The 18,652-nt window shown below is 39.7% G+C and overlaps 1 protein-coding gene, 1 long non-coding RNA gene and 1 other non-coding gene across 5 annotated transcripts; 2 read left to right on the forward strand and 1 right to left on the reverse strand.

Moving 5' to 3' along the window:
• The first annotated feature begins 47 nt into the window (after window positions 1–47).
• On the forward strand, window positions 48–586 carry LOC110927783. The gene is made up of 3 exons (XR_002585897.2): window positions 48–129; window positions 332–361; window positions 508–586. It is a non-coding gene; the product is annotated as an uncharacterized LOC110927783 (long non-coding RNA).
• Window positions 587–3,465: 2,879 nt separating this feature from the next.
• On the reverse strand, window positions 3,466–7,960 carry LOC110929225 (histidine biosynthesis bifunctional protein hisIE, chloroplastic). Of its 3 annotated transcripts, none has more exons than XM_022172360.2 (6): window positions 7,840–7,960; window positions 5,727–5,920; window positions 5,390–5,635; window positions 4,682–4,777; window positions 4,427–4,578; window positions 3,466–3,946 (listed from the first exon to the last, which is right to left on the reverse strand). In XM_022172360.2, the coding sequence occupies exons 2-6, from the start codon at window positions 5,877–5,879 to the stop codon at window positions 3,736–3,738; spliced, it is 858 nt and encodes a 285-aa protein (XP_022028052.1). In that variant the 5' UTR covers window positions 5,880–5,920; window positions 7,840–7,960; the 3' UTR covers window positions 3,466–3,735. The 3 variants fall into 3 exon arrangements, with proteins under 3 accessions (XP_022028052.1, XP_022028054.1, XP_022028053.1); XM_022172362.2 differs by having other exon boundaries at window positions 5,727–5,923; window positions 7,840–7,918; XM_022172361.2 differs by having other exon boundaries at window positions 7,683–7,841.
• An 8,210-nt stretch (window positions 7,961–16,170) lies between these two features.
• Window positions 16,171–16,277, forward strand: LOC118491009. Its single transcript, XR_004890234.1, has one exon. It is a non-coding gene; the product is annotated as a small nucleolar RNA R71 (small nucleolar RNA).
• Window positions 16,278–18,652: the final 2,375 nt, after the last annotated feature.

The following is an 18,652-nucleotide window of genomic DNA, read 5'->3' on the forward strand; positions in this document are numbered from 1 at the left end:
TATATGTGCATCGGGAATTACGATTGTGATGTTTTTCTGCATGTTTGATTCCAGGAAAATTGTTTTTTTTTTCCGGAGAGTATGACTTCGCTTCCATGGGATGATGATCGGAAATCGAAAAGAGCGAAGGTATGTAACTCAATCGTGTTCATCGCTGCTTAATCCATAACCATTCATGACGTTTGGCTCAGGCTGTCTTTAATCAGTTTCACATCTCTAATATACACAAACGCACTCATGTGTTTTGTTCGTTTATTTCAGTTGCATTGTTGTTTGTGCAGTTTTACATTTCTTGCCTGCATGCTGATTGTGTTTTGTGTGGTTATTTCAGGTTGATGATTGTGATGCTGATCTAGACGAGGTATAAGCTCTTTTCCATGTTTCAAATTAGTATCCCTTTGTGTTTGTGTTTGTGTTTATGTTTATGTATCTTTGTTCAAGTAATACATTTCTGATGCTGGTCTGCATAGTGTTTCTGCTAAGATGTCTTACTTAATCTAATCACAGCTGGGTTTATCTGAGTCTGAGTCTGAGTCTGAGGATGAGTCTGAGGATGACCTCGATCCAGTGGACAAATTGTGTAAGGTATAGCAAGTTTCCTACTGATGTTGCGCTTAAATTTGCTTTAAACGTCAAGTTGTTGTATGTTGTTTAATGGTCTTTTGTTAATTTCTCCTAGGGTATTCTAGATTACATGTCCCCTACTTGGAAAGCGGAGATCTATTTAAGTTATATGCATCGTCCAATGAAACCCTGTCTTGATGACCGAGGCTCCTCTTCGTTTCTGGCATTTTACAGACGGTATAAATCAAGGTTTGACAAGTTTATGGAGAGCTATTCAAGAGTCGGTAAATACCCTAAGAAAGATGTGTTACCGGCTCAAACTTACCCAACTGCAAGGCTTGATACCGTTGTCGACCATTCAGATCATCTTTTCTCTAATTTACCTATGGACCAGGCAAGTCGCCGTCACTGGATTGTTAATTATAACAATAATAATAGTTATAATAATCATATGCATGATATGTTTCAGATAACAGAAACAGAAGCTTGGGCTGTAATGATGCAAGAAGAGTGGAGGATTCTTGAAGAAAACTTGCCTGGTATGTATTAGGAATAGTAAATTTTAGATCTTTTGTTTATACTTAATCTTCAAACGAGTAACAGAGTTTTCATTTATTTGTATACAGAGACGATAGAGGGCGTATGAATCGAGGATGGATCTTTTAAGAGCTGTAATTGTTGGAGCAAAGGGGACTCCATATCACAATGGTCTTTTCTTCTTTGATGTCTATTTTCCACGCGCGTATCCTGTTGAGGCGCCTGTATGTCCCTTCTTTATCATCTTTGTATACATGTATATTCGGTCAACCCTGCGTAAACATTGTGTTTTGTTTTCTTTAAGCTTGTGCGCTATCACTCTGGTGGTCTTGGTATCAACCCACATCTGTTCGAGTGTGGTGAAGTTCGCTTGAACCTACCCACCGACAAGAATTGGACACTCTGGCCCTCTTCCAATACAAATATGCTCCAATTCCTTGTCTCCATACAGGAGAAGGTTTTGAACGCACATCCTTTGCACCACCAACCTGGATTTGGACCTTCTGAACCCTCTATGGTTGCAGCATACTTTTCTTTACTATATAACGAGGCCATCCAGCTTAAATCTTATGAAACAATGGCGTATATCATGAGAAATCCACCAAAGGTAAGATTTTGTGCTTTTGTTCTTCTTCCTACTAGTATGTGTCGTCGGTTTACTAATGAGATGATGCAGAACTTTGAGGCCTTTGTAGTTGGGCATTTTCGCAATTATGTGGTTGATATCCTAAATGCTACGAATGCTTATAGGGAGGGCCTGCAAGTCGGAGATGATATGGGTTGGGAGGAGAGCTATAAGCTACGGTTTAATGTTGATTTATGCATGATGGACCTTTTAGGGGGTTTTATCCATATCAAAGCACCAGAAGTTTTCAATTTCGATCCTATCGGACCAATCTGTGTGAGCGTTACATACATTGTTAAATCTGTCTGCTTATAAGTATCATTTGTGTTAAAAAGTTATTCTAAATCCATGAAACACAAATAATAACAATTTGTTAGGTTTAAATATACTTTCTATGAAATGACGCTGCAGGGTTTTGGATATTTCATACCGAAAGGGTCTTTAGTACCACGTGTAATCTCTCTCTCCCTATATACATTTATGCGTGTGGTATAGATGATCATTTTACTATTGTGTTATATGCGGTTATTTCAGGACTACTTTAAGAATAAACAGACGCAAAGCGGAAGCTGATTCTAGAGAATCATTCAATACTTGTAAGTGGCAAAAAAACCTTGACAAAAAAGTTTGCGTATTTGCTGCGGTCTAATATTAGACGTTGAACAGGTCCAGTTCCCAACTGGAGTGCTTTCAAGAAGTTGCTTAGGTGCTAGTTATCTGTTTTGGGTTTATTTTGTAATACTTGCTAAGAATCTGCACTGGTTCGTGAACGCAATCTCTTTTAAATTATGGTTTTTGGTTACTCAAGTTATTGACCCCTTTAAATTCTGTTCTTCTGTTGTGTAATTTTGAAATACATTTATAGTTTTTCTCTGTGAGTTTTCATGGTTTCAAAACAATTCATTATATCTTCGATTGTAACTTTTGAAAGTAGCTTTTTTACGATATAACAAATGCAAGAATCGTTGATACAATTATTACCAAATTCGATTACCCAAATCCATCTTCACATGCCTTACTTTAGAAAAAATATTTCTCAAAACTTGGAGTTACAACCGGTTAGAACTAATCTACTGCACCATTTAACAATTACTAAAAGAGCAGAATAATAAAGAACACAATCAATCAGAATGTGATCAACAACTCTCTTTTTTCATTCAATTTCTAAAAGAGATAACAATTACTAGTTACAACGATGGATATGAACTTATACAGAGAGAGGCTAAACCGACTAAATATACTGAAGATACGGTTGATTAAATCAAGAGTAAATTACAAAAAATCGTGTATGTCACTTATTGCAAACTGTGTCATTTGTCTTCAATAATTACAGAAAACGTACCTGATGTTTGTAAACTCTTGTAATTTATGTCCTTTAGCCCTAACTTAGTTATTTTTTGTGGTTAAATCTGACCAAATGGACCCCCCATGAGGGTATTTTTGTGGTTAAATCTAACCAAATGGACCTCACATGAGAGTAAAATGACCAAAATACCCTCATGTGGCGGCGGAATGGACCTCACATGAGAGTAAAATGACCAAAATATCCAATTGTTGCTATATATCAAGAAGAATGAAGCCCTTGTTACTCAGAACACACCAACATGTCGCAAGATCAAGGCGGCAACCACGACCAACATAACTTGAATATCGTAGGGTGGTTTTTCGGCAGTTGGTGTAGCCCAATATTATTCCTAATCGTATCTAATACATTAATAACTTGTAAGTTTAAAAAAGAATTAAAAAAAACACGTAGCCTTCAAAGTTCAAACCCAGATTTACAATGTCTCGAATCTCGACCTCAACCGGGCCCACATCAACGTTACTCGTTTAACCAAAACATTTAGAATAACCTTTTATGCATAAAAGAAAATAGATCAGTAAATGAGATCTACCACTTGGCACAAGATTTCCGAAATCGAACAAAAACAACATTTTTAAGATAAAAGAAATGGCATAGCATATGTCCATGTCCATGTTCATATGACAGAAAGCAAAATCTTGGTATATCATGTGACGGTTTTCGCTTTGCGACTATTCTTTTCCTCGATGCCTGATTGAGTAAACCTGCATCTAAGAACGTCGAGAACATCTTCAAACTTTAAACCTCTGCGAATTAATAACACCATTTCATGGTACAACACGTCTGCCATCTCTGATAGAGTACGTGATTCGTCTTCGTTCTCTTCCAGTGTTCTACATAACTCATCAGCTTCTTCACTAGAAAAATAAAAAAATTATATAAAAATTATAAAAAAAGAGTAAAATGCACGGATAGTCCCTGTGGTTTGGTGAAATTTCACCTTTAGTCCCCAAATTTTCAGAATTATACTCTTAGTCCCTGTGGTTTGACAAGTTGTTACTCGGATAGTCCCTGAAGCAGATGAAGATTACACGGATAGTCCCTGTGGTTTGACAAGTTGTTACTCAGATAGTCCCTGTGGTTTGACAAGTAGTTACTCGGATAGTCCTTGTCATTTCACACCCACTTAACTAGAAAAACTAACCTCCAATCGCTTTGGGGACTATCCGAGTAACAACTTGTCAAACCACAGGGACTAAGAGTTTAATTTTGAAAAGATGGGGACTAAAGGTGAAATTTCACCAAACCACAGGAACTATCCGTGCATTTTACTCAAAAAAAAAAAAAAAAAAAAAAACTTTGATCACATGAAACTTCTATGAAAGAAATCAATATACCGGATCTTTGAGCATAACAACTTGTCATCTAGCAATAGGCGTTTTGTCCACGAAGGTTTGCCTTGTTGAGGTGTCGACAGTTCTTCCTTTCGTTTGGAGAGTGTAGATTCCAGTGAGTATAATGTGGTCAATGCCAGTTTACTTGTTTCAACCTTAATATAAAATTAACAGGGATACAAGGTCAGAGGGAATTATCCAGAAAATTTAGAAAAAATAAAAGAAAACGAATCACGATCAAGGGAATGTAACGAGCACCTGTGGTTCGTTTAAAGAATCAAAAACGGATGTGTAGTAGCAAGTTTCGGCTCCGGTATGGCAGGTAGGACCATCAGGCTTTCCAAGGTATATGATCTGGCAAAATGTTAAACAGGTTATACGAGTCACGGGTGGTCGAAAATTGCGCAAGTGTATTTTTCATGCATAAAACCTCCTTAATCATTTAATTCAGTAAGTTTAATATGATATAATTTTCACATATCATGAACACTAATTACTTGTAAAAAATTTAAAATTTGGATTTTGGACAAAAGTGCAACTAGTTAAACTACTTGATTAGGCCTGTTTTGACCCATAGCAGTGGCGGAGGTTACTTGTGCCCCGGCCACCACTGATTTTTCGCTAACTTTACCGAAAAATATCGATTTCTTTTTTGTAGTGTAAACGATTGATTTTTAAGAGTCCGGTCCCCACTGATTTGGATTTTGAGAGTCCAGGCCCCACTGAGTTTTCGTTATGGACCTGTAGCACAAATTACCTGTAACCCAATCCCTCAAAGTTCCAACCCGCATAAAACAAATGCATAAAATCTACTCAAATTTTGCTCACTCTGTCTCCTTAAAAAAAGTTTTACTTAGCACTTATAGCACTATGTTTAACTAGTCAGATTTCTAAAAAAAAAACATGTTTCAACCAAGACAAATATATTTTTGTAATGATGATCATGAGCAAATAGGTGAAACTCACCGAGTCACGATCACAATCAAGGAATATATCATGCACATTGATGAAATTAAGGGAAGTCTCTCCTTTTGTCCATAATGTTGATCTTGATCTGCTATAAAACGTCGCCTTTTTGGAAGCAATTGTGGTTGCAAGTGCATCCCTGTTTGCAAATCCTTGCATCAAGATTGCTCCCGAGTCCACATTTTGAGCTATAGCCACAGCCAAACCCTTTTCGTCCCATTTCACGCTGTCCAATACTTTATTTATCTGAAATTAATTTATTAGTATATATATGCCTGAAGCTTGAATAAACATAACATAAATGCAGCTGTCACGATCATCTTTTAGTACAAATTACCTTAGATTCAAGATGAATATTTTCATCAGGTTTCTTAATGCACGCCTTGATAGCATAACGCCTATTGTTGGATGTATCATTTCGTGTGTTGAAGACACATTCTCGTGAAGTAACTTGCAAAGATCCAAGTCCATGAAAATGTGCAAATGCCATAGGGAATTAAACTGATCCTCACACCGAGTTTTATCAAGCTACTGCTATACGAAAAGGTGAATATTGATGTCAAACATGCAAGAAGAACAATAAAGAGCACTGTAACGAATGAAGTTCATACTTAACTTGAACTATTGAGTCGAACTACTAACTACATATTACGAAAATGGCAAAGGAAACAGTTCGGTTTGGTAGTTTAAAGCGGGTTCTTTTTTTCAAAATCATTAGTTCGTATAAAACTTTCTAGATAGATAAAGATGTTCGGGAATATTATACATGTACGTAACCACATATTCCAAATATGAAAACGAAAAACAAATCATAATAAAGGTTAAAATGACGATCCGGTTTACACAACCTGTTCCAAGATCCAATATTCCAACCCATTAGCTGAACCTTCAAACCCAGTTTCTCAAACCGTAAACCATGGACCAAACTGTATAAATCCTAAATTGGTTGGGCAGTTCAGTTGGTTTCAACAGTATATGAACACGCCTAATAAACGTTACTTGGAACAATGAAAAACAATCAAAGTGATGATCTTTAATGAACCAAATAAAGACAAGGGATGGTAAAAAGGGTCTTGATAATAACCAATTTACCAAACATCCATATAAAAAGACAATTATAAGTTTATAGCACCATCCACAAAGAAAAGATACCGTATGTTAAAAAAAAAGAATCCACACTATGATTTTGGATACCATCTGATTTAAACTTTATCATCTCCATTTTTCTCAACCATTCATACTTGACTAGTTGAAATCTACATATTAAGGGGGCGGGGGGTTGTTGGGAGTACTTATCAAAGATGTTCTTTGTCGTCAAGGGTCACCCAGGCGCACGCCTAGGCCCACTTTTCAGGCCCAGCGCAGCCTTCTCGCTTCGCTTCAAAAGCCCCATTTTCAGGCCCTCGGGTGCATTTTTTCAGGTCAAGTTCCGAAAAAATTCATCATCATCATACTCAGTATATCCCACCAATAGCAAAGCTAAGATAGGGTCTGAGGAGGGTAAGATGTAGACAGCCTTACCTCTACCCCGTAGGAATAGAGAGGCTGCTTCCAGTGAGACCCCCGTCTCGATAGTAGTTTTGTATCAAGCCTTGGACATAAGGCAGATAACACTCATCAATTGAGACAAACGCCGATTAGTGCATGTACCCCTTGTCTTTCGGCTATCAACGCCACCACATGATGCATGATTAACCATCCCCTCTTTTAACGTTATTTTCACGAAATTAGTAAAATAACGTTAAAATTAGAGCACTTTCACTTTTGCCCCCGAGCGCCCACACATATATACATTAGATGAGCATACTGCAAGCAGGGCGTCAAGTTCCGACAAAATTGCGGCCAAAAATTGCCTGAACAGGTCTGAAACAATTATACTAACCCTAAACAAGCGTGGAATCAACCTAAAGAAGCCTAAAAATTGTATTTCTATACTATACGTCTTGCCTAAAAAAAGCCTTTGTTGCACTAAAAGGCCCAAGGCTCACCCTTTGCGCCTTGGACAACTATGAAGCTGCTTATAGTTTTTGAAATAAGCAACACTCAATCTGATTATGCTAAAATGCTTATTTCACTCTAAACTAATCAGATCAGCAGTTAATTTTCAAACACAAAATTATTCTCTTTTTTTTATTTTTATTTTTTACAGAAATGAAGTAGCACTGATTGCAGCAATACAGATTCATCTATAAGAAGAAGCAATTTGAAATTAAGCTAATGCACAAATACAATCAACGTGTACAGCAGACACTCGTTTATTCGACTCAGGTCAGGTATTTAAGGTTCTACATACTTGAGAGTTCATCGATTGAAAATTTGAAAGAAGGATGAATACGCAAAATTAAGGTATACAATCCATTAATCCACATTGCGAGTGTGTGAATATACAATAATAAATCGTTTAAATTTGCAGGGTTTGTTGGTGAGAGAGATGAGTTTTCGTCACGTACCTGAAGTGAGGGCTTTGACTGATAGCAGCCTAGATTACTCGAGAGGGTTAACAATTGTAACGATGTTAACAATTATAACCAGTATTTTAGTGGTGGGCACGGGTATTTAAGTTTTATCTGTGATGGGTCCGGGTCCGGGTGAGTTTTTCCCCTTTTAAGTTCGAGTCTAGGTGATAGGGGTTTCTCATTGAGGGGTTTAAATTGGGGATCTATTCCTAGAGGGGCTTCTAGCACGTACTCAGTTAAGACAATATATGCTAGACCTCCCGACATTCGCGAATAATTCACACCTTTAAAAAAACAAAGCAACTTATATTATACTTTGCATATATTTTTTTTATGAATTATGATAGTATATTTTGGAAAAGAGTTTGTAAAATTTGTAGGTTTATTTAGTGTTACTATATTCCGATAAGGTTATTTCGAACCAGATGTTCATAAGCAGCCGCAGAGTGACTTGGAGTCGTATGTTGAAAGGGCTGTGTAGCATGCGTTGGAGGAGGTCACTTGTTATACCACACGACGTATCTATGTCACCATGAGCGTGAGGCTGCCAATGTGGCTCATGGTCATGCGCACACCGCGCTCGATGCACGTGAATGGGGCGAGAAAGGTGGGAGGATGGTGCACACGTACGTGGATGAAAACCAATAAATAAAAGTAGTTGATGAAAATCATCGGAATCATCTATTTCCAATTTTAATTTTTTATTGTATTTTACTTGGTTTACTACTTAATTTTATTTCGACATTTTATAGTAAGTATTGTTTAAAGTAGAGTAACTTGTTTTTCTTTTAGTCTTTTTTTACTGCTAAAAGATATCGTGGTTTTCATTTTGTTGCAAGGGTCTTTCAATCTCTTTCACTTGATCTATAAGCGTTTTAAGCCTAATATACAAATTTTCAACAATACACAAATAAATATATATGTAACACCTGCGTCCCTAGACTTTTAGATATTGCCAATTTTAGTCCCTGAACTATGTGGTCATTGATACTTTTGATACTTGGCGAATCTTATGCTAAATACTAGATTCTTGTGATGTCTAAATCTAGATTCTTGATACTTAATACTATGAGGCTTAACACTTAAAACTAGATACTTGATACTTTATTCTTGACACTTGATACTTGGAAGACTAGACTCTTGACTCTTGATACTTTGGTGCTTGACTCTAGAGGCTCGTGAAACTCAAGACTTGGTTGAACGAGGGACTGGAGTCTTGTCATTGGCGGAAACTATGAAACTTAAAGTCTTTTGTGTTAATGTTATAATCTAGTTATAAATAATACGCAACACTTAATCTAACTCGCAAAACGAATCAAGGACGGTAAGACGGAAAAGATGGGATTGACCGAGTGGCAATCCGATCGGATGACCAACCGATCGGATGGCCACTCGATCGAGTTGCCATCCGATCCGAGTGCACACCGCCTTAACTCTCCTTCCACACTATAAATAGGCCTGTCACATCACTATTCTCACTGATGTGACAGCCTCACTCGACCAGACGCACGCACTCCTCTTTTCTTCCATTTCTCGGCGATTTCGGTACGTTTTACACTAGATTCTTGTACATCTTTGATCTACACATCATTCTCTATGAGATTCTCCCTTGAAATCTCACTTTCCACCATGAAATCTCTAGGATTTGAGCTCTTGAAGGTGATGTCATCATGGCGGTTTGTACCAAATTGTTGTGTGATGTCATTCTGGTCAAGATCTAGCTCAGATCTAAGGAACTTCATGCGTTTTACACTAAGTCTATGCTAGATCTAAACTTTTCAAGGTAAAGCCTATGTTTATCTTCCTTTTTTCTTAAACTTTTACTTAAAACGGTGAGATCCGGATCTAAACGGACTGTAGACTTATTATTAGTCTGGAGTCGGCTTGGAAAGGGATTGTTACCGGAGAAGACGACCGGGATGTGAATTCTGACATAAACACCGGCATGAACGGACGACTGAACGGACTGGGGTGATTCCCATCCGATCAGATCGGCTGTACACTGATGTGTTTACCGTTGTCTCAATGCGTACCATGTCATCGTTGTTTAAACAGAAATTTAGAAACTTTACAAGTTTGGGAACGAGACAAGGATAACCCAATCGAGTGGCAAGCCAATCGGATAGCCATCCGATCGAACAGCCACCCGATCACGAGACACTTCTCTTCCAACCCTAAACATTTTCATACCTTGAAACTTTGATCGTCGAATGGCAATCCGATCGGATAGCCATCCGATCGAACTGCCATCCGATCGAGGTGACAATGTGCCTTGGAACCTTTCAACACTTAGAATCTTTTGAGACTTTGAATTTTGAAAACTTAGAACCTTGGGTCGAATGGCAATCCGATCGGATAGCCATCCGATCGAATAGCTATATGTCCCCCCCCCCCCACACACACACAATAGCCATCCCAATCGAATGGCAATCCGATCGGATAGCCATCCGATCGAACAGCCATCCGATCAGGATGACTGATCTGACACTTTGCGCAATCTCGTTATTTTGCCCGACTCTTAACTGTTGTAATCTAATCAGACTAACTCTAAAGAGCTCCCTTTGATCCAATAACAGTTAACATGTTAAGCAATCACTGTGAGTATACTCGATCCCTTTTTGTTTTAACCTTTGGGATGTAACATGTATTCTATTAAACTATGATACTTGAGACTTTTGCAAACTAAACTCTATCCTATGTGTGTGTGAAACTCGTGACTCTTGTATTCTATTTGTGCTATGTGGACATTTAATCCAGGGTGTGTAGTTCCGCCTTAACAATAGTAGCGCTATAGGAGATGCACCTTCCCATTATTCTCGGGGGTATTGTTAGGAGGATTCTAGTTTTCCTTGAGACTTGAGAAAACAACAAAGCATCGGGATACTTGGGCTATCACTTGTTGGACTGCGAACACTAGCATGGCTGATAGGATGCTGAATCATGGAAATCAAGCTAGGGCTGATGCTTGAAAACCCACCTAGTTAAAATCTAGACTTTAAACAATGATTGATGGCTGTATTTTGAATCTTTTGTCGGTGATACTGTTTTAGACAAATTTATGCATGAATCTTGATTAATCTATATTGAAACTTTTATTGTTATGGAATCTCATGAGCAATCTGAACGCTTAGTGCTCGCACCCCGATGTTTCCGCCACCGGTTGGGGTGTGACAGATTGGTATCAGAGCCATAACTATAGGGAATTAGGATAAGTAGGAATACTTGCCCTAGTCTATAGTTCTAGGAATCTTGATTCTTATTTGTTGTTTAACACTTATGCGATCTACCGTATCTGCTTCCTAGTAGCACACTTTCCTGCTAAGTTTACAATGCCTTTCCTAAGGCTGATACAATATACACTTGATACTTTGAAAACACTGTTAATCAGTGTTTGTATTTTTGTACGAGGTTGCCCTCAAGTCAGGAGTGACATCCGAACCTTGATGGAAAACCTCCATATTATCCTAGTAGGTCTTGTCTGTGGATAAGTACCAATGCTATTAGGGTACAATGTTGTCAAGTTAGAGGTGAAACTCAGGCCTTGATAACTAGTCCCACTCCTTGATGTTTTGATTGTCTCGCCAAAGTCTAGAAACTTCCATTCAATTAGGAACGTGAAATGACTAAATGGACAGATATTGTAGGCCTAACATCGATGACGTATTTATCCAAGTAAGTCAAGACACGGTGCCCCAATTCGAAAGGGGTTCGATTCACTTTGGTTAGTCAACCGTTCCTCTACCCGGAACACTCTATGTTTCATGAGCCTATCTTTTATGTTATCTCGATTTTACATGTGGTTTTAAACTTGGAACTTCATCTACCTTAACTCTTCGTTTATCTTGATTCTTCGTTTGATTTGAGGCTTTTCACACAAATCGCACGTATGTCCGCAATCTAAAACGTTAATTCTAATCTCTTAGGATCAAACTAAATTTAAGAAGCTTATCTATGGTGTTAATCTATCTGGTGAACCTATGTGTTACTATGGTTGTAAGGCACTAAGATGTAACATGGCATGGAATACGAAGGAAAAGTGACGTGTCCGAAACATGGTGGATATGTCGCTGGTACTTCCTATATATAAGTGTTTCCGACATGTTACCAATTTTCGTACCAAGTGCCATGCGAAACTTAGTGTTTTGCAGATCGGAGATGATGTTGATTGAATTCTAAAACTATGAGAGAACCGTTGGTGTAACCTATGTGAAATCTATTGCGTACCCTAAGTGAAATCTACGTGTAATCTATGTATGTGTTGTTTTGGGAAACAAAATACGAAACGTAGCCTAGCGCCGAAAACGAGGCGAAAGTGGCATGTCCGAAGCATGGTGGATACGCCGCTGGTACTTCCTATATATAAGTGTTTCTGGCATGATACCAAACCTTCGTACCACGCGCTAAGTGAAGTTCGTAGTTTTGTAGGCTCGGTGAAGTTGTGAAATCTATTTGGGCTAATCTATGTTATTGAACCTATTTGGTCAATCTATGTGGAGATCTTGTGGTGAATTCTAATGTTGTGGTTAACGAAGCATGACACCGATGATGAGACGGACGTGGCATGATTGAAGCATGGTGGATACGCCGCTGGTACTTCCTATATATAAGTGTTTCCGTCATGTTGCCGAATTTTCGTAGCACGTGCCATGCGGGATTTCGTTGTTTGTGGATTTGTTAACACTAATCTATGTGAATCTATTGAAATCTATCGAAGTCTATTGGGTCTATGGGAAATCTATTGAATCCATTGAAATCTATTGAAAACTATGGAAATCTAGTGAATCTATTGAAATCTATTGAGTCTATTGGAAATCTATTGAATTTATTGAGATCTATGTGAAACTATGATGATGATGGTGAGTGTGTTTTGTGACACGTAACATGACAACGAGTACGAGGCAGAAGCAAATGTGCCCGAAACGTGGTGGATACGCTGCTGGTACTTCCTATATATAAGTGTTTCTGACATGTTGTCAAACTTCGTACAACGTGCCATGCGAAGGTCGTGGGTTTGCGGTATCTATGTGAATCTTGTGAATCTTGAGTCTTAGTCTATCGTGTGTGAATCTATACTGTGAAACTTTAGACTTATACGATCCTCTTGTTGGATCTTTAGATGTCTTCTCGTAAGCTATCCGACACTCTCAAGAGATCCAGGGAGAAGTCTCAGAAAAAGATGATGTCATTTATGGCCGACCAGATTGCTCGAGTCGTGCCAAAGATCATCTCTAAGATCCAAGGATCAGACACTCATCCATCCTCTGTGGACTCAAAAGCCGAAAAGCTAAAGCCTACTAAGTTCAGCTACAAACATTTCGTCTCTTCCAACCCTAAGCCTTTCACGGGCAGTGATGGGGTGACTGCTATGCTCGAGTGGTTCGACAGCATCGAAGTTACCTTCATTAACAGCGAGTGCCCAGATCATCTAAAGACTAGGAGTGCGAATGGAATGTTCCAAGGCAGAGCGTTGGAGTGGTGGTCAAATGAAAGGAACATCCGTTCGAATGAAGAGGCCTATGCTCTTCCATGGATTGAGGTGCGAGAACTAATGATGCTTGAGTTATGCCCTCCCCATGAATAATTGAAGCTTGAAGAAGAGTTTTGGCACTTGAAGCAGATTGGTGATGATAATCTGGCATATGCTACTCGTTTTAAGCAGCTCAGCTTGATCATTCCTCACTTGGTTTCTACTCCTAAGCGCATGATAACCAAGTACATCAATGGTCTACCTCCTGCTATGCGTGATTCTATAGAAGCAGCTCAGCTCGAAACTATTGAGGAAGTCTACCGTCTTGCAGCTAGTCTCAATAACAACCGCGTTCGTGATAAGCAGTTTGCTAACTCCGCTCCTTCCAAGTCTGCACATCAAGTTACCCAGCAGCCAAGTGGCAGCAAGAACAAGAGGCGAAAGTCTCAGGGTTCAGGATGCAATGCAATTATTCCGGTTGTTCAAAAACCTGTTGCTAAACCTGCTCCTGCTGCTGCTGTTCAGAACCCTGTTGTACCTGAAGTCAAGAAGCAATACTCTGGGTCTTACCCCAAGTGTGCGACTTGCAGCTTTCATCACCCTACTACCTCAGCATGTCATTTGTGTACCAACTGTAATCGCTATGGTTACACGACTCTCTATTGCCGTCAAGCTAACCCTGCTCAACCAACCCAGCAAGCCCCAGCTCAGGCAACCCTACCAGCTCTTCCAGCTCCTCAGCAGAACCCGAGGCCAGTCAATGCTGTTCGTGCATGCTACAAGTGTGGAGACACTACTCATCTTCGTAACCAGTGTCCTCAGCTGAACCAAGACCAACAGCCAGCCGCTCGTGGACGAGCGTTCAATCTCAATGCTAACCAGGCTCGTAATGACAATGACGTCGTTAATGGTACGTTAATTGTGAATAACCTCTACGCTTTGATTCTGTTTGATACTGGTGCCGATAGAAGTTTTGTGTCTGTGGAATTTGAATCTTTGTTAAACTGTGCACGCTCTAAGTTACCTAAGTCGTTTTCGGTGGAGATTGCCGATGGAAAGTCTATTCTAGTTGACTCTATTCTTTGTAGTTGTTCCCTGATTCTTAACGACCACGTGTTTACTATTGATCTAATACCCATGCAATTGGGTAGTTTTGATGTCATTATCGGTATGGATTGGTTGCATAAGAACCATGCCGAGATTGCTTATCATGAGAAGTTTGTCCGTTTACCTCTTCCGCCCGGTGATATTTTGCATGTCTATGGAGACCGACATTCGAAAGGACTAAGGCTAATGTCATGCACTCAAGCGAATAGATGCTTACACAAACAGAACTTTGCCTTCTTGGCCCACGTGGTGGAACAAAAGGGCAAAGGGAAGAACATAAGTGATGTTCAAGTAGTCTGTGAGTTCCCTGATGTCTTTCCTGAAGATCTACCCGGTCTTCCTCCTCCTAGATCCGTTGATTTTCGTATTGATCTAATACCTGGTGCGACTCCTGTCGCCAAGGCTCCTTACCGACTTGCACCTTCCGAGATGCAAGAGCTGTCTAGTCAACTACAAGAATTGCTCGACAAGGGATTCATTCGTCTAAGTACCTCTCCATGGGGTGCTCCCGTACTATTCGTCAAGAATAAAGATGGTTCATTCCATATGTGTATCGACTACCGTGAACTTAACAAGCTTACCGTTAAGAATCGTTACCCTCTACCTCGTATTGATGATCTATTTGACCAACTACAAGGCCCGTCCTGTTTCTCGAAAATCGATCTTCGTTCTGGTTATCATCAGCTTCGTGTACTCGAGGACGATGTACCCAAAACCACTTTTCGTACTCGTTATGGACACTACGAGTTCGTGGTCATGCCTTTCAGATTGACCAACGCACCAGCTGTGTTCATGGACCTCATGAATCGTGTTTGTAAACCCTATTTGGATCGTTTTGTGATAGTCTTTATTTATGATATTCTCATTTATTCTAAATCTAAAGCTGATCATGCTCGTCATCTATGCCTCATGCTTGAACTTTTACGTGGTGAACGTTTGTATGCTAAATTCTCTAAGTGTGACTTTTGGATCGATGAAGTGCAATTTCTTGGTCATGTCGTTAGTCAGCAAGGTACTCATTTTGATCCGTCTAAAATCGAAGCAGTGAAGAATTGGAGTACGCCTAAATCCGTATATGAGATTCATTCATTTTTAGGATTGGCGGGTTATTACCGTCGATTCATCTCGGACTTTTCTAAGATTGTTGTTCCCCTCACTTCGTTAACCCAAAAAGAGAAACCTTTTGCTTGGGGTCCCGAGCAAGAGGAATCTTTTCAGACTCTAAAGACCCTTTTGTGTAACGCTCCTGTTCTAACCCTACCCGATGGGAATAACGATTTCGTGGTATATTGTGATGCCTCGAACCGTGGAATGAGCTGTGTGCTCATGCAGCGGGACTGTAACACCCCGTGTTTCGGAAGTCAAAGTCAAAGTCAAGATTGAAGTCAAAGGAAGAATAGATTGCTAATTGCGATCCGTCACTCCTTGCTCAACTCCTATTTTGACTTCTCCTTCACAAGCCATAACCGAGACTGTTTTTGTCATTTCCAATTTTTTTTATTTTCGAAGAAAGGGCCTCGATTTGGGCTTGTAAAGAAGTGCTTTCATCATCCTTATGGGCGCCCGGTGCAATAGATTTATTGCCTCGGGGAGTGTGCCACTGAAAATTGGTTTGAGCAATTTCCTCAATTTGATTATATATTTCATGCGGGCGGCGATTACCTAAAAGTCCCCCGGAGCTAGAGTCAAGTGTCTGCCTTGTGTGTGGCAACAACCCATTATACAAAGTGGATACTTGTTGCCATATCGCAAGGCCGTGATGTGGACACTTTCGCAATAGCTCCTTGAACCTTTCCCAAGTTTCATATAAGGATTCCCCGTCCTCTTGTGAATATGTATTAATCGCAGTCATTAATTTAGCCGTTTTAGCGGGAGGGAAATACTTATATAGAAATATTTGGGCTAGTTCATCCCAGGTGTTTACCGATCCAGCTGGGAGGGCGTTAAGCCAAGCTTTTGCTCGGTCTTTTAGTGAAAAAGGAAACATTCGGAGGCGGATGGCGTCATTTGATGCTCCATTGATCCGAAAAGTATCACATATTTCTAAGAAATTAGTAATATGTAGATGGGGATCCTCGCCCGCAAGCCCATGAAAGGTTGCGGAGTTTTGAAGCATCTGTATCAAATGCGGCCGAAGTTCGAAGTTATTGGCTTCAACATTCGGTGCGTTGATAGCGGCGCCGAGATTACCTACGGTGGGTCGTAGATAATCCATGAGGGTACGTTGGTCCGCCATTGGAAGTGGATTTCCCGGAACCTTCTCTTGGTTTTTGGCTTTTAGTCTTTTTCTGAGAAAGCGTTCGGGTTCTTCTAGAGGTTCTTTTATGTCCTTATTAGAACTGGAGCTCATACACTACGTAGGGGTGGCGTCTGGTTCCAAGTCCTGCAATAAAAACAGAAAAGAATGCTGGTCAGAAGGTTCACCACAGCCCCGTGCTCAGTGAACACGGCCCGTGGTCGGAGTTACATTGATTGTTTTCCAGATCCCAGTTACTGGAGAGTTGGACACGGCTCCGTGTTGCACCGACACGGCCCCGTGGTCAGCCTTCTGTAACTTGGAAAACTAAAAACTGCCAGTAACAACGCTGGGCACGGCCCGTGTCCGACCAGGCACGGCCCGTGCTGAGCTCCGCAGAAGCTGAAAAACTAAGAAAATCCTAAAAAATTAAAAATAAAAATAAAAATATGATTAGGCCGTTGATTCCTAACTTTCTTAAAATCCTTGTGTCCCCGGCAACGACGCCAAAAACTTGATGCGTGTCAGTGTGTATATGTTTTAGATGTATATTTTAAGCCCTTTTTACACTTTTAGCCAAGTTTTAAATTTATAAAACAAGATATTTACTAACACTAAACACACATATGGGCAAGTGCACCCATGGTGGACGTAGTATAGTGTTGGTAAGATACCGAGGTCGTCCAAGGACATAAGAGCTTTTAGTACCGGTTTATCCTCAACGTCTAATCAAATCAAAATGTTAGAAAAAAGATTTTTAAACTAAGAAAATAAAACTAACTAAATGCTGAAAAATAAAATAAAAATAAAAACAGATAGACAAGATGAATCCCTTGGATCCGACTCGGGCATTAGTATAACCTTTGATTATTTTCGCACTTTTGCACTTGTTTAAGAGATTATCTTAGTTATTGTAGTAGGCCCCTCTTTTGAAGGCGACGTTACCCTCAACCCAGTAGTTTGAGTCAGCAAGGATACAATCCTAAAGGGTCGGATTATTGAAAGATAATGAATTAAGTTATTAATGCAAATTATGGTAGGCCCCTCTTTTGGAGGTGACGTTACCCTCGACTAAGTAGTCTGAGTCAGCAGGGATACAGTCCTAAATAGCCGGGTTATAGTATTAATAGTAGTTAACTTATGTGGGGGTCAAAGAGTTTGGATCCCCACCATCCAATACCTTTGGGTATTGAAGGAGATCCTACTAAATTTGACCCAGGTCCCTTGCAGGACCTCTAAACGCTGAACAAGGGCAAGACCCTTACCAAACTGTTCCCTTAACCCCCGACCAGGTAGCCAACATACCTCCATATAGACCGTGGAGATATGAATGGTGAAAATCTTTTATTTTATATAGACAGTAAAATAATGCCAAGATACCACAGACAAACGATAAGGAAAAGTCACCTTCAACATAAGCAACTAGTTATTAAAGTCATTAATACAAAACCAAATAAAAAGTGCAAAAGATTAAAAATAAAAAGTATTATATTAAACACTTGTCTTCACCAAGTGATGTAAGAGACTTAGGATTGCAATCGCATTCGCGACTCGAATTATGTGTTCTGGAGATTGTTTTACGTGTGTGTGCTACTTATGTGTTACTTGTGCATGTTTATTTACTTTATGTTTGGTGGTGGTTAAATCAAAACGCAATCGCAACTCTATCGCAATCGAATCGCAGACGCTAAACACAAGTTAATTATAGTGATTGTATGTTAGATATAGTAGTTGGGATTAATGTGTAAATACTAATGCATCGCAAAACTCAACGCACGAAACAAAACGCCGAAGCTCAATCATTGGAGCCACTCGATCGAGTGCCTGCTCGATCGGATGGTCAACCAATCGGATTGCCATCCGATCGGATTGCCACCCGATCGGACAACCATCCGATCGGTGACCCACTCGATCCTTGCATACTTTCCTTTTTGGGAAACCCTACAAATACCAACCTCTCACATCATTTGTGATGTGACAGCTCTCACTCGACCCAG

Source organism: Helianthus annuus, chromosome 3, assembly GCF_002127325.2.
Source record: "Helianthus annuus cultivar XRQ/B chromosome 3, HanXRQr2.0-SUNRISE, whole genome shotgun sequence".
NCBI classification, from domain to species: domain Eukaryota; kingdom Viridiplantae; phylum Streptophyta; class Magnoliopsida; order Asterales; family Asteraceae; genus Helianthus; species Helianthus annuus.

Bases quoted from the DNA above. Each gene is read 5' to 3' on its own strand.
- LOC110929225 (XM_022172360.2), bottom strand. From the start codon at position 5,879: ATGGCATTTGCACATTTTCATGGACTTGGATCTTTGCAAGTTACTTCA. The intron at 4,778-5,389 runs GTGAGTTTCACC...ACATTTTGCCAG, and splicing joins TTGATTGTGATCGTGACTCG to ATCATATACCTTGGAAAGCC. The intron at 3,947-4,426 runs GTATATTGATTT...TTATTTTTCTAG, and splicing joins TTGTTATGCTCAAAGATCCG to TGAAGAAGCTGATGAGTTAT.